The 21,448-nt window shown below is 42.9% G+C and overlaps 7 protein-coding genes across 7 annotated transcripts; 3 read left to right on the top strand and 4 right to left on the bottom strand.

Annotated features, from left to right (window-relative positions):
- Positions 1 to 320: 320 nt before the first annotated feature.
- EAE98_004203 (uncharacterized protein) lies at positions 321 to 1,599 on the bottom strand (the record flags this gene model as incomplete). The annotated part of the gene is made up of 3 exons (XM_038951823.1): positions 321 to 375; positions 426 to 1,054; positions 1,126 to 1,599. The coding sequence occupies 3 exons, from the start codon at positions 1,597 to 1,599 to the stop codon at positions 321 to 323; spliced, it is 1,158 nt and encodes a 385-aa protein (XP_038812296.1).
- A 599-nt stretch (positions 1,600 to 2,198) lies between these two features.
- EAE98_004202 (uncharacterized protein) lies at positions 2,199 to 3,650 on the bottom strand (the record flags this gene model as incomplete). Its single annotated transcript, XM_038951822.1, has 1 exon — positions 2,199 to 3,650. The coding sequence occupies one exon, from the start codon at positions 3,648 to 3,650 to the stop codon at positions 2,199 to 2,201; it is 1,452 nt and encodes a 483-aa protein (XP_038812295.1).
- Positions 3,651 to 4,735: 1,085 nt separating this feature from the next.
- Positions 4,736 to 5,774, bottom strand: EAE98_004201 (uncharacterized protein; the record flags this gene model as incomplete). The annotated part of the gene is made up of 2 exons (XM_038951821.1): positions 4,736 to 5,607; positions 5,681 to 5,774. 2 exons carry the CDS (start codon positions 5,772 to 5,774, stop codon positions 4,736 to 4,738), a joined length of 966 nt encoding a protein of 321 aa, XP_038812294.1.
- Positions 5,775 to 7,398: 1,624 nt separating this feature from the next.
- Positions 7,399 to 9,236, top strand: EAE98_004200 (uncharacterized protein; the record flags this gene model as incomplete). Its single annotated transcript, XM_038951820.1, has 2 exons — positions 7,399 to 8,808; positions 8,865 to 9,236. 2 exons carry the CDS (start codon positions 7,399 to 7,401, stop codon positions 9,234 to 9,236), a joined length of 1,782 nt encoding a protein of 593 aa, XP_038812293.1.
- A 3,881-nt stretch (positions 9,237 to 13,117) lies between these two features.
- On the top strand, positions 13,118 to 17,098 carry EAE98_004199 (uncharacterized protein; the record flags this gene model as incomplete). Its single annotated transcript, XM_038951819.1, has 1 exon — positions 13,118 to 17,098. The coding sequence occupies one exon, from the start codon at positions 13,118 to 13,120 to the stop codon at positions 17,096 to 17,098; it is 3,981 nt and encodes a 1,326-aa protein (XP_038812292.1).
- A 571-nt stretch (positions 17,099 to 17,669) lies between these two features.
- On the top strand, positions 17,670 to 19,121 carry EAE98_004198 (uncharacterized protein; the record flags this gene model as incomplete). The annotated part of the gene is made up of 3 exons (XM_038951818.1): positions 17,670 to 18,017; positions 18,092 to 18,269; positions 18,343 to 19,121. Exons 1-3 carry the CDS (start codon positions 17,856 to 17,858, stop codon positions 19,119 to 19,121), a joined length of 1,119 nt encoding a protein of 372 aa, XP_038812291.1. The 5' UTR covers positions 17,670 to 17,855.
- Positions 19,122 to 19,542: 421 nt separating this feature from the next.
- Positions 19,543 to 21,090, bottom strand: EAE98_004197 (uncharacterized protein; the record flags this gene model as incomplete). The annotated part of the gene is made up of 1 exon (XM_038951817.1): positions 19,543 to 21,090. The coding sequence occupies one exon, from the start codon at positions 21,088 to 21,090 to the stop codon at positions 19,543 to 19,545; it is 1,548 nt and encodes a 515-aa protein (XP_038812290.1).
- Positions 21,091 to 21,448: the final 358 nt, after the last annotated feature.

The following is a 21,448-nucleotide window of genomic DNA, read 5'->3' as shown; positions in this document are numbered from 1 at the left end:
ATAATAATATGATATTGCTTGCCATGCTGGCTACGCCATAAAAGATTCTCTGGAAATGGACTACCCATGACTTGCATACTCTAAATCATCAACGGTGAGCTCTGGGAAAGAGTATTCTTGTGGCGGGTGAACCAATTTCGAGCCACGCAAATTGATAAATCGGTGGATATATACCTTGATAGATCCACTACCCTAGGACCAGATCAATGTGATTACCCTACCCTGAATATCATACCACATGTAATAGATTAAGATGTGCCAATACCGATGATCCCCGTTGCTATGTTAATATATCTTGCTGATGCCATCTACAGCCAATATCAGGGTGGAGGGCTCAGATCCAATCCTTCTACTGTAAGTTTGAAAGCATCATTCCTTGAACTTATTAGCGGGCCCTATAGCAGAACTTAAAGGTTTTGACATGCCTTGAATAACTTCCACCGACGTCCAAATCCAATCTGCCCCTCAAGCAATCTTCAAAATCAATGTCAACAGAGAGTAAGCCATTATCATCTTCCCATATCGGACCCGCAAGAACCTCACCCAAAGGCGAAATGACACACGAACAACCTCTACATACGAAATCAGACGTATCCTTCTTTGGAGTTTCTGTGATTTCTGGTATTCCTTCTATCCTCTGGGGAAGTGCAATCTCACATCCATCATCCGTCAGAATGGATTTTCTCCTTGATTTGGATTGAGCATGCCTATAACCTTCCGCATGGCCATCTTCAATAGCAGCGTCTTCTTTATTATTTCCAGTAATCCAGCTTGGAAGATTTGATCTCTTCATACATTGATTCGCACTTAATACCACGCATCTACCCTCGCATGCAATTGTCCGCATCAATGGTAGCCAGGTATCCTTTGCATCTGCGGTGGGGGCTAAATATAAATTGACGTTTTGGCTATAAAGGGATTGTCGTAACAAAGGCATGTAGTTTTCCCAGCATATCGCAGCCGCAAGCGTAAGTTTCACACCTCTGATCGTGGTTGTAACCGCTCTCAATGAGGAAGGTTGTCCTTGACCCCATATGAGCCTTTCGCTACCAGTCTATGTCACCATTAGTATTTATCGCAGACGACCAATCTCTCCATAATGACAACAAAGGGGAGATGTCATACCGGCATAACCTTTCTCCTTTTTCCAATCATTCCAAACTTTGGACAAACATACACAACACCACAATATAAACTTCCACCACATCTCTCAACTAGTCCTGTCACAATGAATACACCAGTATCTCTTGCGATTCTTTCCAGCTCCTCTCTTGTGCCATCTCCGCGTTTTCCGTCATCTCTAGCCTCGAGTTCTTTATTTACCCATTTCCTTCCTGCGCCTTCTGGTGTATCCCCTAAATCGACCGCATCTTTGTAATAGTGTAGGAACTGTTCACGACCTTTTGAATCTCGAGCTCCGACTACTGCGCCAAATGTTGCTGTGCGAGGGTAACCTCCCAAATATGCCTCTGGAAATAGGATTAAATCAATTGATTTTGTCGCAGCTTGTTCTGTTATTTTAGAGAGGGCAGCAAGAGTGGCAGATGTTGTAGAGAGTGTATGAGATTGCGAAACTGCTAAACGTAATTTTTGTGCCATGATAGTTAAATTTCCTGAATTGTTGAAAAAGTTGTGATTGATAAGTTGCTAGGTAGGTGTGGAGCTCCAAGGGCATCAAAGCTAAGATAATACTATGCGGGGGAGTTATTTTGGGGGGGGGTTATTTTGAGGGGGCCTAAGAAATGCGGGGTTGCTGGCTTGGCTTGCTTAAATTAGTACCCACCTGCTACTGGTGTACCTAGGTACTTAGGTATGGATACCTATTTCCCTCTTTGTCAGGGCCTGAATAGAACAAGTTCCTACGTTTTCAGGCTAACCTACTACCTAGAAATTGAATTAAATGATATCGTCTCTTTTAGTAAAATTCAAGTAATTCGTCCATCGGTTTTTTACCAGAAGCTTGCTCAATCTCAGCCTTATTAGCCTCAGTCTTAGTAGCGTTGTATTGTTTAGAGCTAACAAAGTCCAATCTTCATTTTTCTCATATGAGATTATCTGAAAGCTAATTCTCATCGAGGCCTCTGCATTGAAAACGGTCTTGTCAAACACATTACCTTTTGTCCATCCTTCATTTGTATGTCTACATTCATACCCAAAGATTGTAAGGTCTCTATATCTAGAACCATGCAAGATCCGGCTCATATATCCAAACAAGGGAAATCTTTTGCTGCGTTCTCCTCATCAAATCCCACGCATTTCCAACAAGTCAACAAATTGTCAGCATCGTATTTCTTCTTGATCTCAACCAATCTCTCATAGTTTTTAAGGCCCCACCAGGCTTCTCTCCAATCGCTGGTCCATGGATGAGCTTCGTTAAAATATGCGCCTCCTGTCGGTGTGAATTCCTCTACCATTGCGGTCAGATTGTTAACCAGATCAATCTGGAATGTTCGTTGCTCCAAAGTTTCGTTAAATATCCATGCTCCACCATATGAAAGTTCCCAAATAGAATCCCGCCATGCTGGCGTAGAGGATGTCGATGCAGGATCCCACTGATAGAGCCATGGCGTAGTGTTGGGAATGTAGGGCGAGTACCCAAGAGAAATCAGACGTTCTAGAAAACCCATCAACTTCGATCTGCCCTCTGTGCTATTGAATATAGATGCCGGTATAAGTCGAGGAGCGAGTGGGCGAAGACCGCCAACAACGGCCTCATTGGGTGTCACATATTTCGTATAAAACTCATACCAGGAAGAAAGCATTTCAATAACTACAGTTCCGCCGTTCTCCGTCGCAAATTTCATGGCTGGAGCCATTGATTCGACTGCTTCGGAAAGACTGAGAAGTGGTGACACACTTATCAAATTGGCAGCTTGATAATGTCCACCCCAGCCTTGGTTCGCCCATGGTAAAGAATTATTAACTATGATAGATAGCCATTCCAGAACATTAGATGATGTACGATTATACGAGATGGCCGCTACAGCCAGCTGAATTCTTGGCTCAACGCGATGGGTAGCTTCCATAACGATCCCAAAAGTTCCACCACCACCACCCCTCAAGGCCCAGAAAAGATCCGAGTTTTTGCTTTCGTTGGCGATTCTTAGGACACCATCGGTAGTAACGATCTTGTATTGAACGACTCGGTCAATTCCTAGTCCATAAACCGGTGAGAGAACGGAGTGACCACCTGCTTGTACCCAGCCTCCGGCTACGCCAATTGTTGTTGCATAACCTCCGATGAATGTGACGTTCTGGGTTTCTGCAAACTCATAAACATCATTTGTGTTTACTCCTGCCGCTGTCGTGATGGCATTGACTGGAGTAGAATCACAATCTTTAGGTACAAAAGATGTTTCATGACTCATCCCTGATACTTTTCTCATCCAAAGAGCCAAAGATCCCTTGCGACTACTACGACTGAGATAATCATGCCCACTATTCTTTATGGACAATCTTATTCCGGTCTTCCTAGAGAATTCAAGAGCGGCCACAACGTCAGAAACCTCCTCAACCTGTACATAGTACTCTGAAATACTTCCTTGGTTACAGCTGACTTTTGTGAACGCATTTGCGTCGGCTGGAAGGATGTTATTGAGAACACATTGGTCAGTAACATTAGTAAAACAAATCTCGTCTTGATTATTCATGAATCCGTTGTAGAATTGAGTTCGATATTCCGAAGATGTATAATTATGCTGAATTTCCGCGCATTGTAATTGATTAGGAGTAACTCTCTGGCCTTCATAGATCGAAAAACATGGATATGAAAAAGGTCGCGAAGTATGTAACCGGCCTTTCAAGGTTTGATTAAGAGACGTCCAGATGCCATGGCACTTCGCTCCGTGAATAAGGATGAAGAGGAAGAATTGAATTCGGCCTATATATGAATACATTCTCTTTGAACAAAACTCTAAAGTTCTCCCACAATTCTAGACTGATTTTGGGGGTCCTTCAACGGGCAATTTCGACTTAACAAAAGATCGATTGAGTCTCAAGTATCTTTCCAAAAACATATCACACTGCCGTCCTATCCACTTTCGCTCACTCTCTCCGCATTAATCTTGAGTTGTCATCACACAGCGTTACATACGAATTCTTTCGTGAAGTGAGTAAGCATACCACGGTTTTCGATATGATTGGAACGAGCCATTTGCCTATTTTGAATTTTAGAGCAGACATTATTTGATGGTCCAGCCTGAAGTTGGTCATGCATGTGCATATACAATGATTGGATACAAAATTATATATCAGGGGGTCAAGAAACTGTGCCAGGATCAAAGCAAGAATATCGACTGCCTTGACGTGAGCTTTAATTCTGTATCCGGGGACCACATCGTAGATTCATTCACCATGGTGCCTACTTGGCCCGAGAATTGTAAGTACTTGATTCGATCAACACGAAGATAGACCTTCGGTATGAAATTTGCGCTAGCAATACCTGAATCTTCTTCAATTAGAAAATATTACTTGCATCAATACTAGAGGTATTTTCAGGTACATGATAGATTAGCAAGATGTGATTGTTCGATGGCAGAACTTACCATCTCATCCCCATCATATCTTTTGGAAAGATTTTTGAGGCTAATAATCACTCAGAAAGTTGCACCCGTGTAGGAAAATAAAGTTAGGAAACAGAAACAGAAAATCATAATATACAGTAAATGGATCACTTTAGCATATGAACAAAAGTCACCATAAGCCATAGTGGGTGTCGTGATCAGTAAAAGTCAAGTCAAGCATTGTACGCCTCCAACTCTTTCTCTGTCCACTCCCACAGCTCATCCGCCAGCTTTTCATCTCCTGCGTACTTATTTCCATTGCCAGAAATTCCAACAGGTGTGTAATACTCGCCTTTCAAAACTTCGCCTTTTGCACTACCCTTGTTTGCTACAGCAGCCCAGAGTTGATTCTTTGCTCCGTCAGCCATACTTGTGAAAGCCAAATCTCTTACTATTCCACCGACTTTTCCAAACACCCCATATTTCTCCAAAGCCGTCGCATACAAATTTGTGTTGACTACTCCCGGATGAACCGATACAGCTGTGATACCCTTCTCGCCATATCTCTTGTTCAACCCTTTAGCGAAAAGAATGTTTGATAGCTTGGATTGTCCATATCGAGAGGCTGTTGTATAACCATTCATGTCCGTTTTCAGATCGTCGAATTTGATACCCCCAACAGGACCCAATGTATGACCCAAACTACTCAAGGAGATAACTCTCACATCTGCATCTTTCTGCTCTGCTGTTTTCAACAATGTGGGTAGAAGTAGTTTCGTCAAAAGAGCATGTCCAACATGGTTTGTGCCAAATTGTATTTCATAGCCTTGCTCCGTAGTTGCCGCTGGTACCGCCATGATTCCCGCATTTAGGAACAATAAGTCGAGACGGGACTCTTTGATATTGAATTGTTTGGCACACTCCTGAACTGATGGGAGAGAGGTAAGGTCGCAATGAATAAATGTAATTGGGGCATTTGGTACTTTGGATTGTATTTCTTTGATTGCGGCGGTAGCTTTAGGTTCGGATCGCGCGGCGAGATATATGTGCGAAGGATTGTGCTTGGAAAGCTGGAGGATAGTTTCGAGGCCCAAGCCAACGTTTCCTGTGATAATCAGTTAGCATTAAGTGAAGGGAAGAGATAATTGATCCTTGTGTGAGACAGGGAGATAATTTACCGCCTGTAACAAGAATGACTTTTCCAGATAGATCAGGAATATCTTTTTCGGGTTTGAAGGATACACCTCCTAAGCCAAAGAAACCATAGAACATATCGAAAATTTCGTTCGGAACAATTGAGGGCAGAGGAGAAGATGCAATACAGTTATTAGATTATGGCATTGTCTAGCTTGCAAGCTTGACGTCCATCTGAGATACCAAAATAGCTCCAATAATAGTCTGAGCCATCTCGCCTTACCTTGCCGAGGCACTTTCATAGTTCATTCTCTTCGACATTGAAAGAGTATGGAAAGGAATATCGGGATTGAGCATCAAGATTTGCTAGGTATCACGTCGTACCTGAGTAGTGTGGAATGAAAAATACTTTCTAATGTCAGAAAATAATTTATTTGTATAAAAGGTAACCTTGCCTAAGCCGTTCGTTAATTCACCAACAGTTGGTTTATGTAAGTTGTCTCGGTTAACCTTATGCGGTTATGTGACAAAGACCAAAAAGATGGATGGAATTGATGTTGTCTCAACAACTTTCACTAATTCAAGTATTTATCACAACCATCTCCTCAAGTGCCTACTAATCCATGACTACAGAACGATCCTTTTCTTACCATTTTTGAGGGGGGGGGAACGGGACTTTTTTGCGGCCTTGTGATTACTGCAGTGTGTGTTCCAATTCTCTGAAAGCCCTTCGCCCTATGATCTTCTGGCATGAATATGAGATCAAGATATTTACACGCTCTTCTCTAAACTTTAGGAATTACTTTGAATTATGGTTAGTAGTTAAGTATTAGCAGCATTGAACTATATCAGTATCCATAGAGATGTCAATCGTCGCGATAATTCGCATTATCAATCTTTGAAGTCTTCAATCAGGCTTACCTTTGAGGAATCGTGTCCTGCTACAGTATAGCTATTCAAACCTCACTCCCTTTTCCAAACTATTCAATTTTTGAATATTCAAGATTATATCAGAATACATCAACTTGAAGTCAATCGAACCAGAGCTCACAATTTCTCGCACGCAACTACCTTGCCACCGATGGAAGAAAAAGCTTCTACCTCTTCTAGAATCTTCAAGGTCCATTGTTGTTTTTTTCCCACAAACCCCATGAGCTCAGCATTTAAGCACCGAAATACCCGAATTGCTACATATCATCGCCAAGTGGTACGCGGAGTACAGTGCAATTTATCTGACAACGGAAAAACGACCTTTCGTTGTTTCATGTAATTTTTATATCTCTTCATGTTTTTTACTATTGAGGTTCCATTTTCTATACTTTTTATGGAATTGATCTAAACTTTCTTCGCTTCATTGTTTCTCATAGAAATCAATTTAATCAACTTGACCAATTTGCTAGGTTCGTGGATAATATATTGCTAGCATTGATCCTGTTACGCGTTTTGATGTACGCAATAAACGTGGACTGTCTTGCCAGTCGGGGGTTTTAATGGGGTTTGATGGGGAATATCAAATTTGCTTTCCCGCACATCAAAAGTTGATCGCTCCATAAACCCCTCTGAGCCCCTTATTTACTCAAACAGGGGCGGGTATCAATCATGGACCTACGCGTTCTGGGGAATTTTCTATGGAGGCTCAGGGAGGTTAATTACATGTTTGTTAATCGTTTCTGTAGATTATAGAAAACTATTCGAGTTTGATTCCCCAAATCTGATTTCAAAATCACGAAACTTTTCTTTCCGATGTCACCATCGTTCTTTTATGTTCGAGACTCATGATCGATCAACAAATATGTATTCTATCATGGGATTCAACATCGCTATCAGTGTGACGACATTATTACTTCTTCTAAGCAATACCCCTCATTATCAAGTTCGAGCAGATGCTGGTTTGATCACAAGTGAAAACTATGATACCTTTAATATTGGAGGATATGGTGATTGGCCCAAACAGCATTATCATTCATCCGATTTGACATCACCCCTCTTTCTCGTCAATAAATGGAACAAGAGTGCTATCAGCAATCATTCTCATATTTTCATGTCGCCTACATTGGATGGAGAAGAGAAATCACCCATGATATTTTCTAGCAAAGATTTAAGTCTAGTTTACGCTGATTCTACATGGCATGGTGGTTCAGATACCAAGTTACAATTCTACAACGGAAAGCCGTATTTAACCTTTTGGTCTGGTATCGACTTTCAAGGCCATGGTTCTGGTGGAGGGGTAATGCTGAATAGCTCGTATGACAAAGTCTACAACATCAGTGTGAATTCATTAGCTGGAGGTGCGGATGGTCATGAGTTCCAATTGACGGAAGATGGAGGGGCGATGATGAATAACTACCATACTACTATTGCCGATTGTACACCAGTAGGCGGTCCCAATGGTGGGAAAGTCTTGACAGGGTCATTTCAAGAGGTTGATATCGAGACGGGGTGGGTACGACACACCTGGAACGCACTTGATCACTTCGGCTTAAACGAATCCTTCACAACCTATGTCGACGAGGAGTGGGGATGGGATTGGTTTCACATGAACAGTCTACAGAAAACCCGAGAGGGACATTACTTGATTTCAAGTCGTCATTTAAGAATGATAGCATATATCAATGGAACCGATGGAAGTAAAATATGGCAGGTTGGTGGACACAACAATGATTTTACGGATTTGAGTGATGGAAACGCCACGAATTTCGCATTCCAACATCATGCACGATTCGTCAATGATGACCTGACAGAAATTACATTTTTTGATAACCACAACATGTACATAAACTCGCCGACGCCCAATTGCACAACGGATTGTTCTCGGGGTATGAAGATCAAGCTTAATTATCACAACATGACGGCGAAGCTTGTACATCAATTCTATCATCCGAAAAGTGTACAGGCATGGGCTGAGGGTGGCATTCACGCATTGGATAATGGGAATTACTTAGTTGGATATGGAGTTGTTCCTAGTTTTGCTGAATTCACAGAGACGGGTGAAGTCGCCATGGAAATTCAGACCAGGCCCTGGTATGTCGCCTCTGGTAGAGGTACGGACTTGTACCGCGTGTATAAATTTGATTGGGTTGCCCAGCCCTCATGGAAGCCAGTCATGGTTGAAGTTGGGCAAATTTTATATGTCAGTTGGAATGGAGCTACCGAGGTTGATTCCTGGGCTTTAGTAAGTACCTTGTTTTTGTATGGCCTTCATCCCTTAGAACTAACAAATCTCTATAGTACGGAGGAAGTTCTCCGACAACTATGCATCATCTTCTCACCATGCCTAAGACTGGATTCGAAACTGGAGTCCGACCATCCAATTCTTCTGCTTTCTATCAAGCCATTGCTTTAGACAAAGATGGAAATGAATTAGATTCAACGGAAATCCTCGAGATATATCGTCTCTCTTCTCCTACGCTTCTCCGTATCCCGGAAGAGTATTTGACAGCAATGAGAGTCTTTCCTTTCATTTGGGCTGCTGTAATGTTGATTTCAATGGCTTTGGCACGTTCAAGTCTATGGATTAAATTGCGAAAAAGTATAAGAGGTAGAGATAATGAGGTGGGAGAGGGCATGGAGAAAGAAAGCAAATCCAAATTACTTCCGTAGGCTTTGCGGCGCGATGAGATAAGGGGTCATTGAATTTTCCTATATCTTCGGCATTGGTAGAGCATAGGAGTTTTCTGAGGCGTATGGGATGTTGGCTGCATTTTTTGGGGGGAGGGGGGTCAGATCATTGACATTGATCGAAAAGTATGTCTACACGGATACCCAGTCATGTTGATTTAAATTAGGGGGCACTGAAATTTAGTAAATCTGAATTGATAAATTTACCATCCTCTTCAAACGTGTGAGTGAGGGAGAATCTGTGACTGCGTTGAAGAAGTGTTGTCAAATATATACGAGAAGTGTCGAAATAAGCGACATGTGAGATGTTCCATGGAGTGAGATTATTGAAGTTTGAGGACAGAGCTGAATGCACTAGAATATATTTATGATAGCTAAGTATCTCCGGGTCGCAAATTCGAGGGTCAGGAAATGCAGAAAACCTGATCATCTGGGCCACATTGCTGAAGAAATTTTGGACCGTGAAGATCCTACAGAAAGGTGAAGGCTAACGTAAATTTCACTTTGCCTTGCTTCCCAACTTCACAAGCTCTGAGTATCCTAACGCAATCTTTGATACAGCCCAAGTCGTGTTCTTTACCATTCAAAGAAGTAAATAAATCATCCTGTTCTATTCCATAATGAATTGCGAGAATGTTGAACGGAATCAATTTTCCGAGGCCATCTTAATTTTTCTGATGATAAATTCCTGATACACCAACCGGGTTCTACCCGGCAACGATTGCTGACTTTGAATTGCCAAAAAGTGTCTACGCGTGAGGTGAGGACCTTTTCATGAGATCGGATAGACCGCAAATATAATGTAGTCAATGATATAATCTGACCAATACTAGGCACAGACTTCTGTTCATCGCTAAGGCCTAGCAAATCTCAATGTTCGTCTAGACGTCCGACATCCGGATATCAAATAAGAAGTCACTTGGCGCTATCTAGACAGATTTGCGGCTAGTTTTATACCATCATGCCATGCGAGCAATCGCAGTAATGTGGGCAGACTGGCTGACATATTCTACAGCGGCAATGACCCTCAGCGAAGCGTCCCTTGGTTCGTTCAACCGCAATAAGTGTCGGCAGACGAGCTATTCAGGAGCCATCATCTTCGTCAAACGGATCATTAGTGTGAGTGGTCGCAATTCGGCGTAGTTCCTGATCAACTCGTAAATCTGGGGAAATGGAATTTCGAACTAGCGCCTTGAATATCCGGTGAGTGAGTTTCTACCACGATCTCAAGTACGCAGTAGACGACTGAATTTGATTCCGTGTCTAGTTTGAAAGCATCTGCAAGGTTGTGAAACTCTCAATGAGATTCTCTGATGAATACAGCATGAACAGTGCGCATGTACATAGATTTAAAGCCACCCTATGCTGCAACCTTGGTCACTCGACGATAGTGGATAACCGCATACAGAAGAAAATGCAGTAGATAACGTACCCACATCGTCTCATGCAATCAATAAAGCACTCAGACCGTTCGATGGTCACCACATAAGAGAATGGAGTAGAAAATTTCCCGATGTTCCTCTAGCGAGAAAAGACGTTTTTGATCATACAAATAAGGGGGGCTTGAAAGAAAAATGTAACCAATGATTGTCATAAGCCGACTGTCCTTGTAGCTGCCGGAAAATAACAGGTCTATTGACTAATGGTAGCCCCAGTAGCTGGAATGCGGAGGTACCAGTCTCTACCTAATGTGATTGTAAATTCTTCTATCACTTTCCCAATCTTCAGCATTAGCATCGGCACCCCCATTCTTTGTTCACTCAGAACCATAAATACATTGACGACGACCTAGCAACAACGTTTGTCTTCAAGCCAGCTGATATATCATTTCCAAAATCAGGTGTGGGCCGACAGCATTTGTCGCTGCGGATCCCACCCGGTTAATGCTTCAGTTCTGAAAAAAATAAACTTAGATACCAATATTTAAAACTCAAGGCGGTTACAATCTTGTGTGTTGGCCCATCCGTTGAATAAAATCTTTATGGAAGTTTGTTGCTCTTCCGCCACAGCCGTTCCATACCAAAACTTTGCCAGCTCAATCGAGTAACAACAAGGGCATAGTAAGTCTCAACTTTTAAGATACTTAGAGTCTTAACTGCGAACTCTTTTGAGAACTGGGGTAAGCACAGACGATAGGCGATAAAATTTTCTAGATACATGAACTAGAGGAGCGAGAGGAGTCTACACTAAGTCGAACAGATAAGAATGATTCATAAAATCCATAAACTTATTTGTTACTCGAATCAAAAATCGACAAGTGGATGGACGGTCTTCAGGGTTCTAAATCGTGAATGTTTCAGAACTTCTTGGGGTTCAGGGAAAAAGATCAGTCGATCCTGACGTGCAACCTTCGCCTTGTCGCCTTGTTTACAAGAATTGAGAACTACTAGGTATCTAGGTATGCAACATTTAAAGCGCGTGATAGGTAATGAGAAATACTTGAGAGAATCAATAAACTACAAACGAATGAAAAGATGAGGCTGGAAATGTGAGGGGAAGATATCGATAGGCATAGGTAAGAGGAGCGGTGTACTAGTAATGTCAAGGGTACTGAGTCCTGACCGTGAGCGACGAGCGTTTAACCTTACTACTTACTACGTACAAGCCGTTCGAAGTCAAATGGGATGCTGAAATTAGATGATAAGCAATTGAGTATCTCGGAAGAAGTTGGCCAAATTCTCGTTGAAACTCTACCTACGGAGTATACACCCAACTTTCCTAGACATTTTCATCCCGAAGGATGGGGGATTTGAATGATATAACTTGTAACCATACCGTTCTTATGGAGTACAGACTGGACGGTATGGAGTAACAGTACGGAGTCATACATCGGCAAAATTATGGAAATGCAAGGCAATGCATCAACATGTACAGTGTTCATGTATATGTACGGGTAACCACCCACATAAACCGATATCCGAGATACCCTTTGCTTACCTCTCTTTGCCCTTCTTACCCTTCTTGCCCTTCGTGCCCTTCGTGCCCCTCTCGCCCCTGTCTACCGTTGGTCTTGATCGAGATTTCTGGCTCACCAATAACTCCAACTCGTTTCTCGCGCTCATTTCTTCCCAAACTCAAGTTGTTAATTGGATGTTGTGTCTTGCTTTGATGGGTTCGATGGGTTTTAGTGGATTGGTTGGTTACTTTGGCTGGTATTTAGCTACGTCCAAGTGGATAATGGATGGGGCCGCCGTACCAGGGAATTCTTCGAATCCAAATCCACAAATCCAATAACACGACTGCAAGCAAGGCAATCAAGGTACAAGTCGGAGGCGAATAGTATCATTTGTGTGTTGTTTTAGTTACTTTTAGGCATGAATGACAACGAATTATTCTTTATATCGTAAAAAGAGATGAGTTTCAACGGATTATCACGGGATATGCTAACCAAATTCAATCGGACACGTCTTACCTCGCACTCCACTCCCCAGCGCCACATGGTCTTTGCTTGCATGGCAGCATAAACAGCATAAACATGTACATGTAGATAGAGGAGACGAAGGAAGAGAAAAAAGAGAAAAAAGAGAGAGAGCATTAATTATTTCATTTCATTAATACTTCGTATACGGCTCATCCATTCTTCTTATCGAAATTGACCTTTTATTGATATCCATTTCACCAACCCCCTTCATTTTTACTATACATTCTCTCAATATCTTCACCTCCTTCATCCTCATGGAAAACTTTCCAACATCATGACCATCACACCAAGCCAGAAAGTCGGTCGATAATCATACAATTCTGAGATAAAAATCCACCAAACGTAAAAATCATCATCCATCAATCAAGCAAACACCTCTCTCGCGATCAGCATCAATTTACTCTTCGATTAATCCAACCCCAAAACACCTTCGGCGCTCAATATGTCGTTGAACGGTAGTCGATCGGTTCTTAACCGGTGGAAGAACAAACGTACCTCGTCCACCGCTTCCGCACCACCTGGAACGGCCGGTGCGACTAGACCAACCACGTCCGGCGGATTAAACTCTTGGACGGAATACACTCCAAGCTCGGAAGAACCATTCCAGAAAGCTGTCGAGGAAGCTGTTTTAAATGCACTCAATAGTGATGCCTTCAGAAATGTCATTGCCTCTCAAATTGATCCCGTGACCGCTGCCCTTTCTCGACAGCAAGAAAAGTTGAATGCTTTGAAAGCTACAACATTGAACCTTGAGTCATCATTCAGCACCTCAAACATTAAAGCTACTTTGGATCCAGCTTTAAAACCAATCAGTCAATTGATTGACGATGTTCCAGACACCGAGGACGACATTGAGTCTCTCGTTGAAGGTCAAAAGAAGATTTTAGAATACTTGAAGTCACTTGATGAGCGCCTGACTGGTATTGACACGAAATTCGACGAGTTTGAAGAGAAAATAACCAGCCTTGATGGAGAGATTGTTAACGCAGATTTAAGATCTGCCATCAGGTTCGGTGAATTATCCAACGAACTCCAGGACCGAAACAAGATGCTTGGGGAAAGACTGTGGTCCGTCGAAGGCGATTTGGGTAAGAAGATTGACGGCAGTCACCGAAAATTGATTGGAATGGTTGAGGATCTCGGAAAATCCAGTCGAAATGTCATCAACAAAGTTTCCTCTATGGAATTTGATTCATCGTCCTCGAACTCTAGTAAGCTCGATGAGATGTTGAATGAAAACTCCCAGATGGTAGATAGAATGGAAAGTCTGAAGAAAAGTGTCTCAAAATTGGAAGACTCCCAGAAGAACATCCAGAGTACAGAGAAAGGATTGGCTCGCAATATCCAAGAAGTCCGCGATATTGTCTCTTCCCTTAACACATCATCACTGGAACATCATTCAAAGAGGTTAGATGATATCGAAAGAAGCATTATCACTGTTCGAAAGGAATTGGAAGGTCAGGGCCAGCTGGCATCCATTGATTCGAAATTATTGTCGACCAACACATCTCGTCTCAGCAACATCATCGAGCAAGTCACCAAGATCAACGAAGTGGTCGAATCGGTCAATGAGCATGTCTCCGCGAACGACCAATCCATACACACCTCTAACTCGGAGAAATTGGATACTCTTACCTCTACAACAATAACTGTGAAAGACGCTCTCGATCGAGTTGAGCAACACGTGAAAACATTGAATACATCTCAATTCGATGCTCATAGAGACAAACTCACAATGATCGCATCAATGATGACTAGCTTCGCTGAATCAATGGCCGGAATCCAAGATGGTGTCTCGAAGACAACTTCAGCCCTTCTCCCAAGCAATGAAGTGGCCAAATTTGATGACTTGGTCAATCGACTATCAGATATGCGGGCAGAGTTGGATGCAAGACTTGAAACTCAAAGCAACTCTCTTGAGGATATTCACAGGCAAACTGTGTTGCCCATAGACACAAAGAAGCTTGACGACATTGCCACTTTGCTCAACAATCTTCAATCCGCGTCTTTTAATGATTCTCTCGCTACGCTCTTGGCATCTCAATCCACGAAACTCGATACTATCTCTCATGATCTATCTACTTTCCATTCCGGCACTGAAACAACCCTCAAGACGATCACAATCAGCTTAGAGACTATCGACCAGCACGTTGAAAATGGCACGGCTACTGGACGTGAAGGCATTCAAGGCTTGCATACCCAACTCGAAAGATTCGGTACATCTCTAGACAATCAAGATGTTGTCTTGAGGGACATCAAGCAGAGCGGTGCCAATAACGAGATTCTAGGCGCTATCGAGCATGTCAAATCTTCAATGGAGCAGGATAAACGAAGCGATGAGATTCTTGGACAACTCATGATCATGAAGGAATTTGTTGACTCCGTCAAAGCTGACAACAGAAAGAGCGAAATGATTCAAGACATTGCTGCTTTGAAGAACATTCTTGATACCATCAAGGACGGAAGCAAAGATCAGGAAATCATGGAGGCAATTAAGAACCTTAATACCTCTTCGACTACAGCAGGCTTGGGTTCCCAAGAGGGAGAAGTTTTGAAAGCTTTGGAAGCTATCATGAAGGTCGCCGATTCTAACGGTCAATCCATCGGAGCTGTTCATACCGACGTTTTGGAAATCAAGAATGCCAGCATCGAGAAAACGTTGGGTGAAATCCTCGCAATTAGAGAACTTCTTAACAACAACACAACATCTCTTGCTTCGGCTTACGATGGAATCCTTTCCGTCAACACAAAGATCAAGGATAGCGAAGAATCAGTCACTACTGCCATCCAAAACCTTCATTCAGCAATCGGAACCAACCTCAACGACAACAAATCCGCGCTTGTTGCTTCAATCAATGATGTAGCTACTGAACTTGAGAGTGAAATGAAGAATCTTGGCTCAAGATTGACATCCACTACGAGCGAATTGAAATCGGATATCAAAAACATTGACCTCGGTCCAACAAACACATCTATTGATGCGTTGAGCAGAGATGTTCAATCAACATACAAAACTTCCGTGGAAACCGCGGGAAATTTGGCCGCCCTCCCTGAAGCATTTACTAACATCAGATCATCCGAGAACGTTTCAATGAACATGTCAATAGATTCTATATCCAAATTTGTAGCTTCGATTGATGAGGCGATCAAGGAGACTGGGAGAGACGTTCAAGGTAATACTGAGATGTTGACAAACATCAAGTCAAGCATTGCTACAAGTACCAATGACATTAGGTTCCTTCTAGATAAACAAGTTCCCCTGATCCGCCAGGACATCCAGGCCATCGATTTCAGTGAACTCGAGTCCGCTGCGGCCAAGAACCAAGCCTCCGTTGATTCTATCGAGAAGGCCGTTCCCCAGATAATTCAAATCGCTAATGACCATGCATCGGCCTTATCTCAGCTGGACTACAAGATGAAGTATCTTCTATCTGGAGATATTGCGAAGATTGGAAAAGCAATTGAGGCCGTGGACCAAGCCCTTTCAAAGGCCGCTCTGGAGACCATTAGTGCCGTAGAAGGCAACGCAGCGAGGCTTTCAAATATCCGTGAGACAGTTTTAAATACTTATACTACCGTGGATACATTGACCCATACTGACATTCCTGGTATCAGCTATTCCCTCTCGAGCCTCCAGACATTCCAAAGAGAGTCCAATGCTCAAACCCTGGAAAAACTGCAGAACTGTGACAACGCCACTGGATCCATCCGTGACTCCGTTGAACATATCTCTACAAAAATAAACGACAATGCCTCGCTACTCTCAAACATCAAGAACGACTTGATTTCATCGGCTGAAATAAACTCTTCAACGATCCACACCTTATCTTCGAATATTCTAAACCTCGATTCAACAGTCGGCCAGACCACAACCGCCGTTCGCGTTAATGGCGCAGCACTAGCCCGAATCGACAATCGTGTACTCGAAACCGGTGCACAAGTAAAATCCGTTGTTCTTGAAGGAAACAAGCGACTTACCAAGGAACTGGACAAAGCAGTCTCACAACTCGACGAATTGGCTCATGATAGCGGTACACGAATCCGCGGAATTTCCGATTATACTTTTCCAAAGATTGAAACTGAGTTGAGAGGTATTCATACTACTCTCGAACGATTAACACACAACAATATTGATGGATTAAGACGAACGCGCGATTCTTTGGCCGTTATAGGCGCTAAAATCGCGGGAACCTCTAGAAAATTTGATGATCTAGTTGATGCTGTTCATTCGAGTGATGATTTGGATCATCTAACTCATAGTAAAACTTTGGTCGGTGGTAATGGAAAGATTCCTGGTGAGCACCGTATACTTGGGACAAGGAGGAGTAGGGGTGGAAGCAATGCCAGCAGTACTAAGGACGGTCCCGCCTTGAGTGGTTTGAGATTGCAGGCTTTTACGCAAGGTCATTCAAGTTTAGCATGATCATTATGGGAGGATTGATATCAGTTGGTTGGCGTTTTCTTTTTGTGGAGAAATTTTTTTACTGTTTTTCATTAGTATTTTTCATGACATGATATGATTGCATGAGCATATGAAAATGAGCGAGCAAGAGCATGATATTTGCATTTGAAAGGTGTACAGGTTGGGCATGGTTAGATTCGATATGAATTGGGATGGATATTATGATATGCGCATATGAATGGAATGAAGGATGGTTAATGATGACCTAAAAGGTCCAGAATGTTTAGATACTAGATGCATTTTTCTTAGCTATACCCTTTGCTTGTAGCATGCTAAATTGTTTTGCACAAGACATCTGGTCTCAAACTCCCTGTGATTTATGGTTGTTGGTGGATGACAATGCGAATTGTGTGAAGACCTTCTCTGGCCTGCCCCTATCACTCAATGTGAGAATCCAAGGAAAAGGAGGTTATAGTAGTGAATTTTTCCATAGACGTAAGGAGTGAGGTTTCAACAGCCATACATATGCAGAGAGCAAAATGGCACGACATGACGCCACAAATTAGACACTGCGTTACGAAATATAGGAGCGTGCATGCACAAGTTTATGGAGAATGAACTCAGCCTTACAACATTGCATTCATGTCAGCCATGGCTTGTTCATCAACAAAATGAGGGAGGTGTTCCCCGCTAGTATTTCTTAGCGCAAGGCTGTCACCCCGCAAATTTCATCACAGCCTTCTTCACCTCCTCAACATTCAGTACTTCATTTCACTCCATGAATCACCTTCGCCCACTTTGCAGGTTCACGAACTCTTTTCTAAAACCGCGATTAAACTCCGCAGCATCACTGAGTATTCACAGTCACAGACTCAATATGTCTACAGCTACCAATGGTGTCCTCGAAGCTGGGCAAGGGGATAAGCCCCGTTATGTAGATGTACATTCTCCTGCTCAAGACTTTAGCATCTATTCGACCGCGGACACAATAGCTGATCAGTCTTTTCACAGTAGATAGGTATAAATCTTACCGATCCCGTCTACTCTGGAATCTACTATGATACACAACGTCATCCAGCCGATCTGCCCTCTGTTATCTCACGAGCTCTTACTGCAGGGTGTCAGAAACTTATCGTTACTGGATCCGATTTAGAAGAGTCTAGAAAGGCTGTTGAACTATCTAAGGAACATTGTAAGCATCTTCAATTTAGAAATTTAGAAGTGGAAAATGGGAAGTAGCAAAAGCTAACAGCCGATTCTCATAGCCGGGGTACTCTTCGCAACCGTTGGCGTCCACCCCTGTTCCTGTCTCCAATTCACGAAAGCCCCAAATACTCCGGATAAATACCTTCAAGAACTCGAGTCGTTGGCATTAGAAGCGAAAAATACAAATCACTGCGTAGCATTTGGAGAGTTCGGCCTTGACTACGATCGTCTGACTCTATGCCCAAAAGATGTCCAGTTAGAATACTTTGAAAAGCAACTCGATATAGCGACTCGCCTACATCTACCACTCTTTCTTCATTCGCGCGCTGCTCATGAAGATTTTGTACGAATCTTAAAGGCCAGATTAGAAGAGTTGCCAAAGAGAGGAGTGGTTCATAGTTTCACTGGAACAAAAGAGGAAATGGAGGAACTGGTCGCTTTGGGATTTGATATCGGGGTGAATGGTTGTTCATTGAAAACAGAAGAGAACTTGGAAGTGGTGAAAGCAATACCTATGGAGAGACTTCAAATTGAGACTGATGGACCTTGGTGTGAGATCAGACCTAGTCATGCAAGTTCGAAATGGTTGAAGGGGTTCGAGGAAGGGAAAGAAGGGGAAGGAATGAGCGAGGGCGAAAAATCTATCGAGGGCGGGAAGGGTTGGAAGAGTGTGAAGAAGGAGAAATGGGTAGACGGGGTAATGATTAAAGGTAGAAATGAACCTTGTATGATTGGTCGGGTAGCGTGGGTCGTTGCAGGAGTCAAAGGGGTGAATGTGAAAGAATTGAGGGAGGCGGCATGGAAGAATAGCTGCAAGATGTTCGACTTGGGAGCGTGAGTAGTGTTTGTCTATTTTGCTTACAGATGCCTGTGTACATATTATATTAGATGGCTAGAATCTAGATCCAAATTATAAATCATTTGACAGTTGGATTAGGCTTCTGTGAATAAGACCTATGATATAAGGTGCTTCTACGTCTTACTACAACAGCAAACAAATAAACATATTCACATACTAATAGAGAAATAGGGTTGGTGTCACAACATCCTTTGAGTTAGTTCCGCATTCGACATTGTAGATCTTCTCATGATCTAAATCAGTCAATGCTGTACGAATCGTGCGAAAACATCTTGGTTCTTGCATTGCCTCAATGAGAACGGGAAACCTCCAACTCCAGGTATCAAGGCAAACCCAAACACCCAAACACCAAAGTCCGAAACTTCCCAATATAATCACACATACTCATTACGAGTATCACTCAGACGCCAGTTCCCTTGAATCCCCTAACCCTTCCCCTCCTCACAACTCCCAAAGTAACACCCTCTTCGCCAGTCATCCATCCTGGCATTTTCTCTCCGTCCACTATTCCTGCTTCAACTAATTCTCGGATCCCCGCAAATACATGAATTCCCTGGAATGTTATTCTGATATCTGGCTTCCACAAATCCCTCCCTCTTTCGCCCCTTTCTGCTTCATTTCTTCCCTCACTGTCCTCTCTATTCAATCTATCAAACTCAGCTTCGATAGTACTTCTTCGCCCTTTGTTCTTCCCTTGTTGTCGCTCCGTGATTAATTCATTTTCTGGTTCAGGTGTTATGGAAAAGAATGAAGGAAAAGGGTCTTCGACGCGAATATCCAGTCTTTCAATGCCCTTTCCGTCATTGGGTTTTGCAGAGTTCCCAAAACGAGCTTTTGCTACATTCTTTCGTCTCTTTGCCAATTCTGGCGCATCGTCTTCTCTGGGTCTTTTCATATTTCTCGGTATTGCTTTCTCATTGTCAACGCTCTCCACTTGTTCCCCAGTCGGTGAGTCCTCAGATGTTGGTAATATCGGATTCAATGGATTGTCCTTTTTATTTTCTCCTGCATAAACTTCCCATGCACCTCCTGCTGCGTTATGCCTTCCTCCTCCCCTCCTCTCACACAGCGCCTCCAAATTCTTCGTGGAAAATCCAGTACCCTCTAACTTGTACCTTTCTCTTGGCCTGCTAAACGCTTTTGGAATTCCATCCAGTGTCAATTTCCGTAGGCTCTTTGTGTCGGTTGCTCCATTGGCGCTCCCTGCTGTGGAACTCAATGAAACATAAATATATGGCGAAGCATCTGGGAAAGCAATGTAAAACGTCTTGCTAGAGTCGAATGCCATGCTCGGTTTGTTAGATCCCGATGAAAGCGCAAGCGATGTGTTGTATGGTGAATCCAGTATATAGATTCTCAGAAGCAGTAGAGGTAAAGTAGCATGACGATCGAGATTGTAATGAGCTTTTACATCTGGTAGCACCTCTTTTTGTAAATTTTGTAAGAATGTCGACGGATGGAATCGAGGTAGTGCTGTATCTTTCTTTTCTTCCTTTGGAACTTCATGGTCGGGAGACGAGGATGACAACGGCACAATTTTCAGGGCAGTCCATTTCTGTGATGTAGGATGATCATAAAGATATTGCATATCCGCCATGGCTAATTGATATAGTGTGATCCCATATCTCCAGTCTCCCTCCAGTATTCGATCGAGGACATCGCGCTTACTGCCTTTTTGCGTTGTAAAGGAAGTATAGAGTTCGCTGAGAGAGCCAAGGGTAGCATGAGGTGGGTAGAGATCTTGCGCATAATCTGAGGCAGAATCGTTGGCTTCGAGAAGATATGGCGCGGTATTGATTTGATTACGTTCGTCGAGCCAGTCGAGGGCTAGGGTGAGTAGGGAAGGTCGCGAAAGACGGGATAGAAGTTTGTGTACGGAGGGGTGCGTTGAAGGAACAAGCTGAGAGGGAGGAAGCGCAGAGGTAGTCGGTATAGATACTGCGGCCATGATCGATGGAAGAGAGTGAATACTAATCAAGCAACATGAATCTCAGAATTAGATGATACCTTCATTATCGGTTTCGTTAATTCGCAGATCTCTTTCTTGATGTTGCGTTTTGGTGTTGTTTGTCGCGTTGTGTGTCGCGAAATCATCGCGATCAGCTGATATAGTGGAACTAGCACCGGACCCTGGTGGTAAATCATACCGACCCTCAACGTACGGAGTAGTAAAATGCATACAATTCAATGGCTTTTCCGCTTCAAAAATAAGCCAACATCTCCACTTATGATTAACATTGAATGTGCAATCATGAGTTAGCCGCAATAAATGTCCTCACAGCTGCCGGCATTCATGGGCTGAAATA

This window comes from Botrytis deweyae (assembly GCF_014898535.1).
Source record: "Botrytis deweyae strain B1 chromosome Unknown BDEW_007, whole genome shotgun sequence".
NCBI classification, from domain to species: domain Eukaryota; kingdom Fungi; phylum Ascomycota; class Leotiomycetes; order Helotiales; family Sclerotiniaceae; genus Botrytis; species Botrytis deweyae.
Note: the sequence above shows the minus strand (reverse complement) of the source record. Positions and strands in the feature narration are given on the sequence as shown.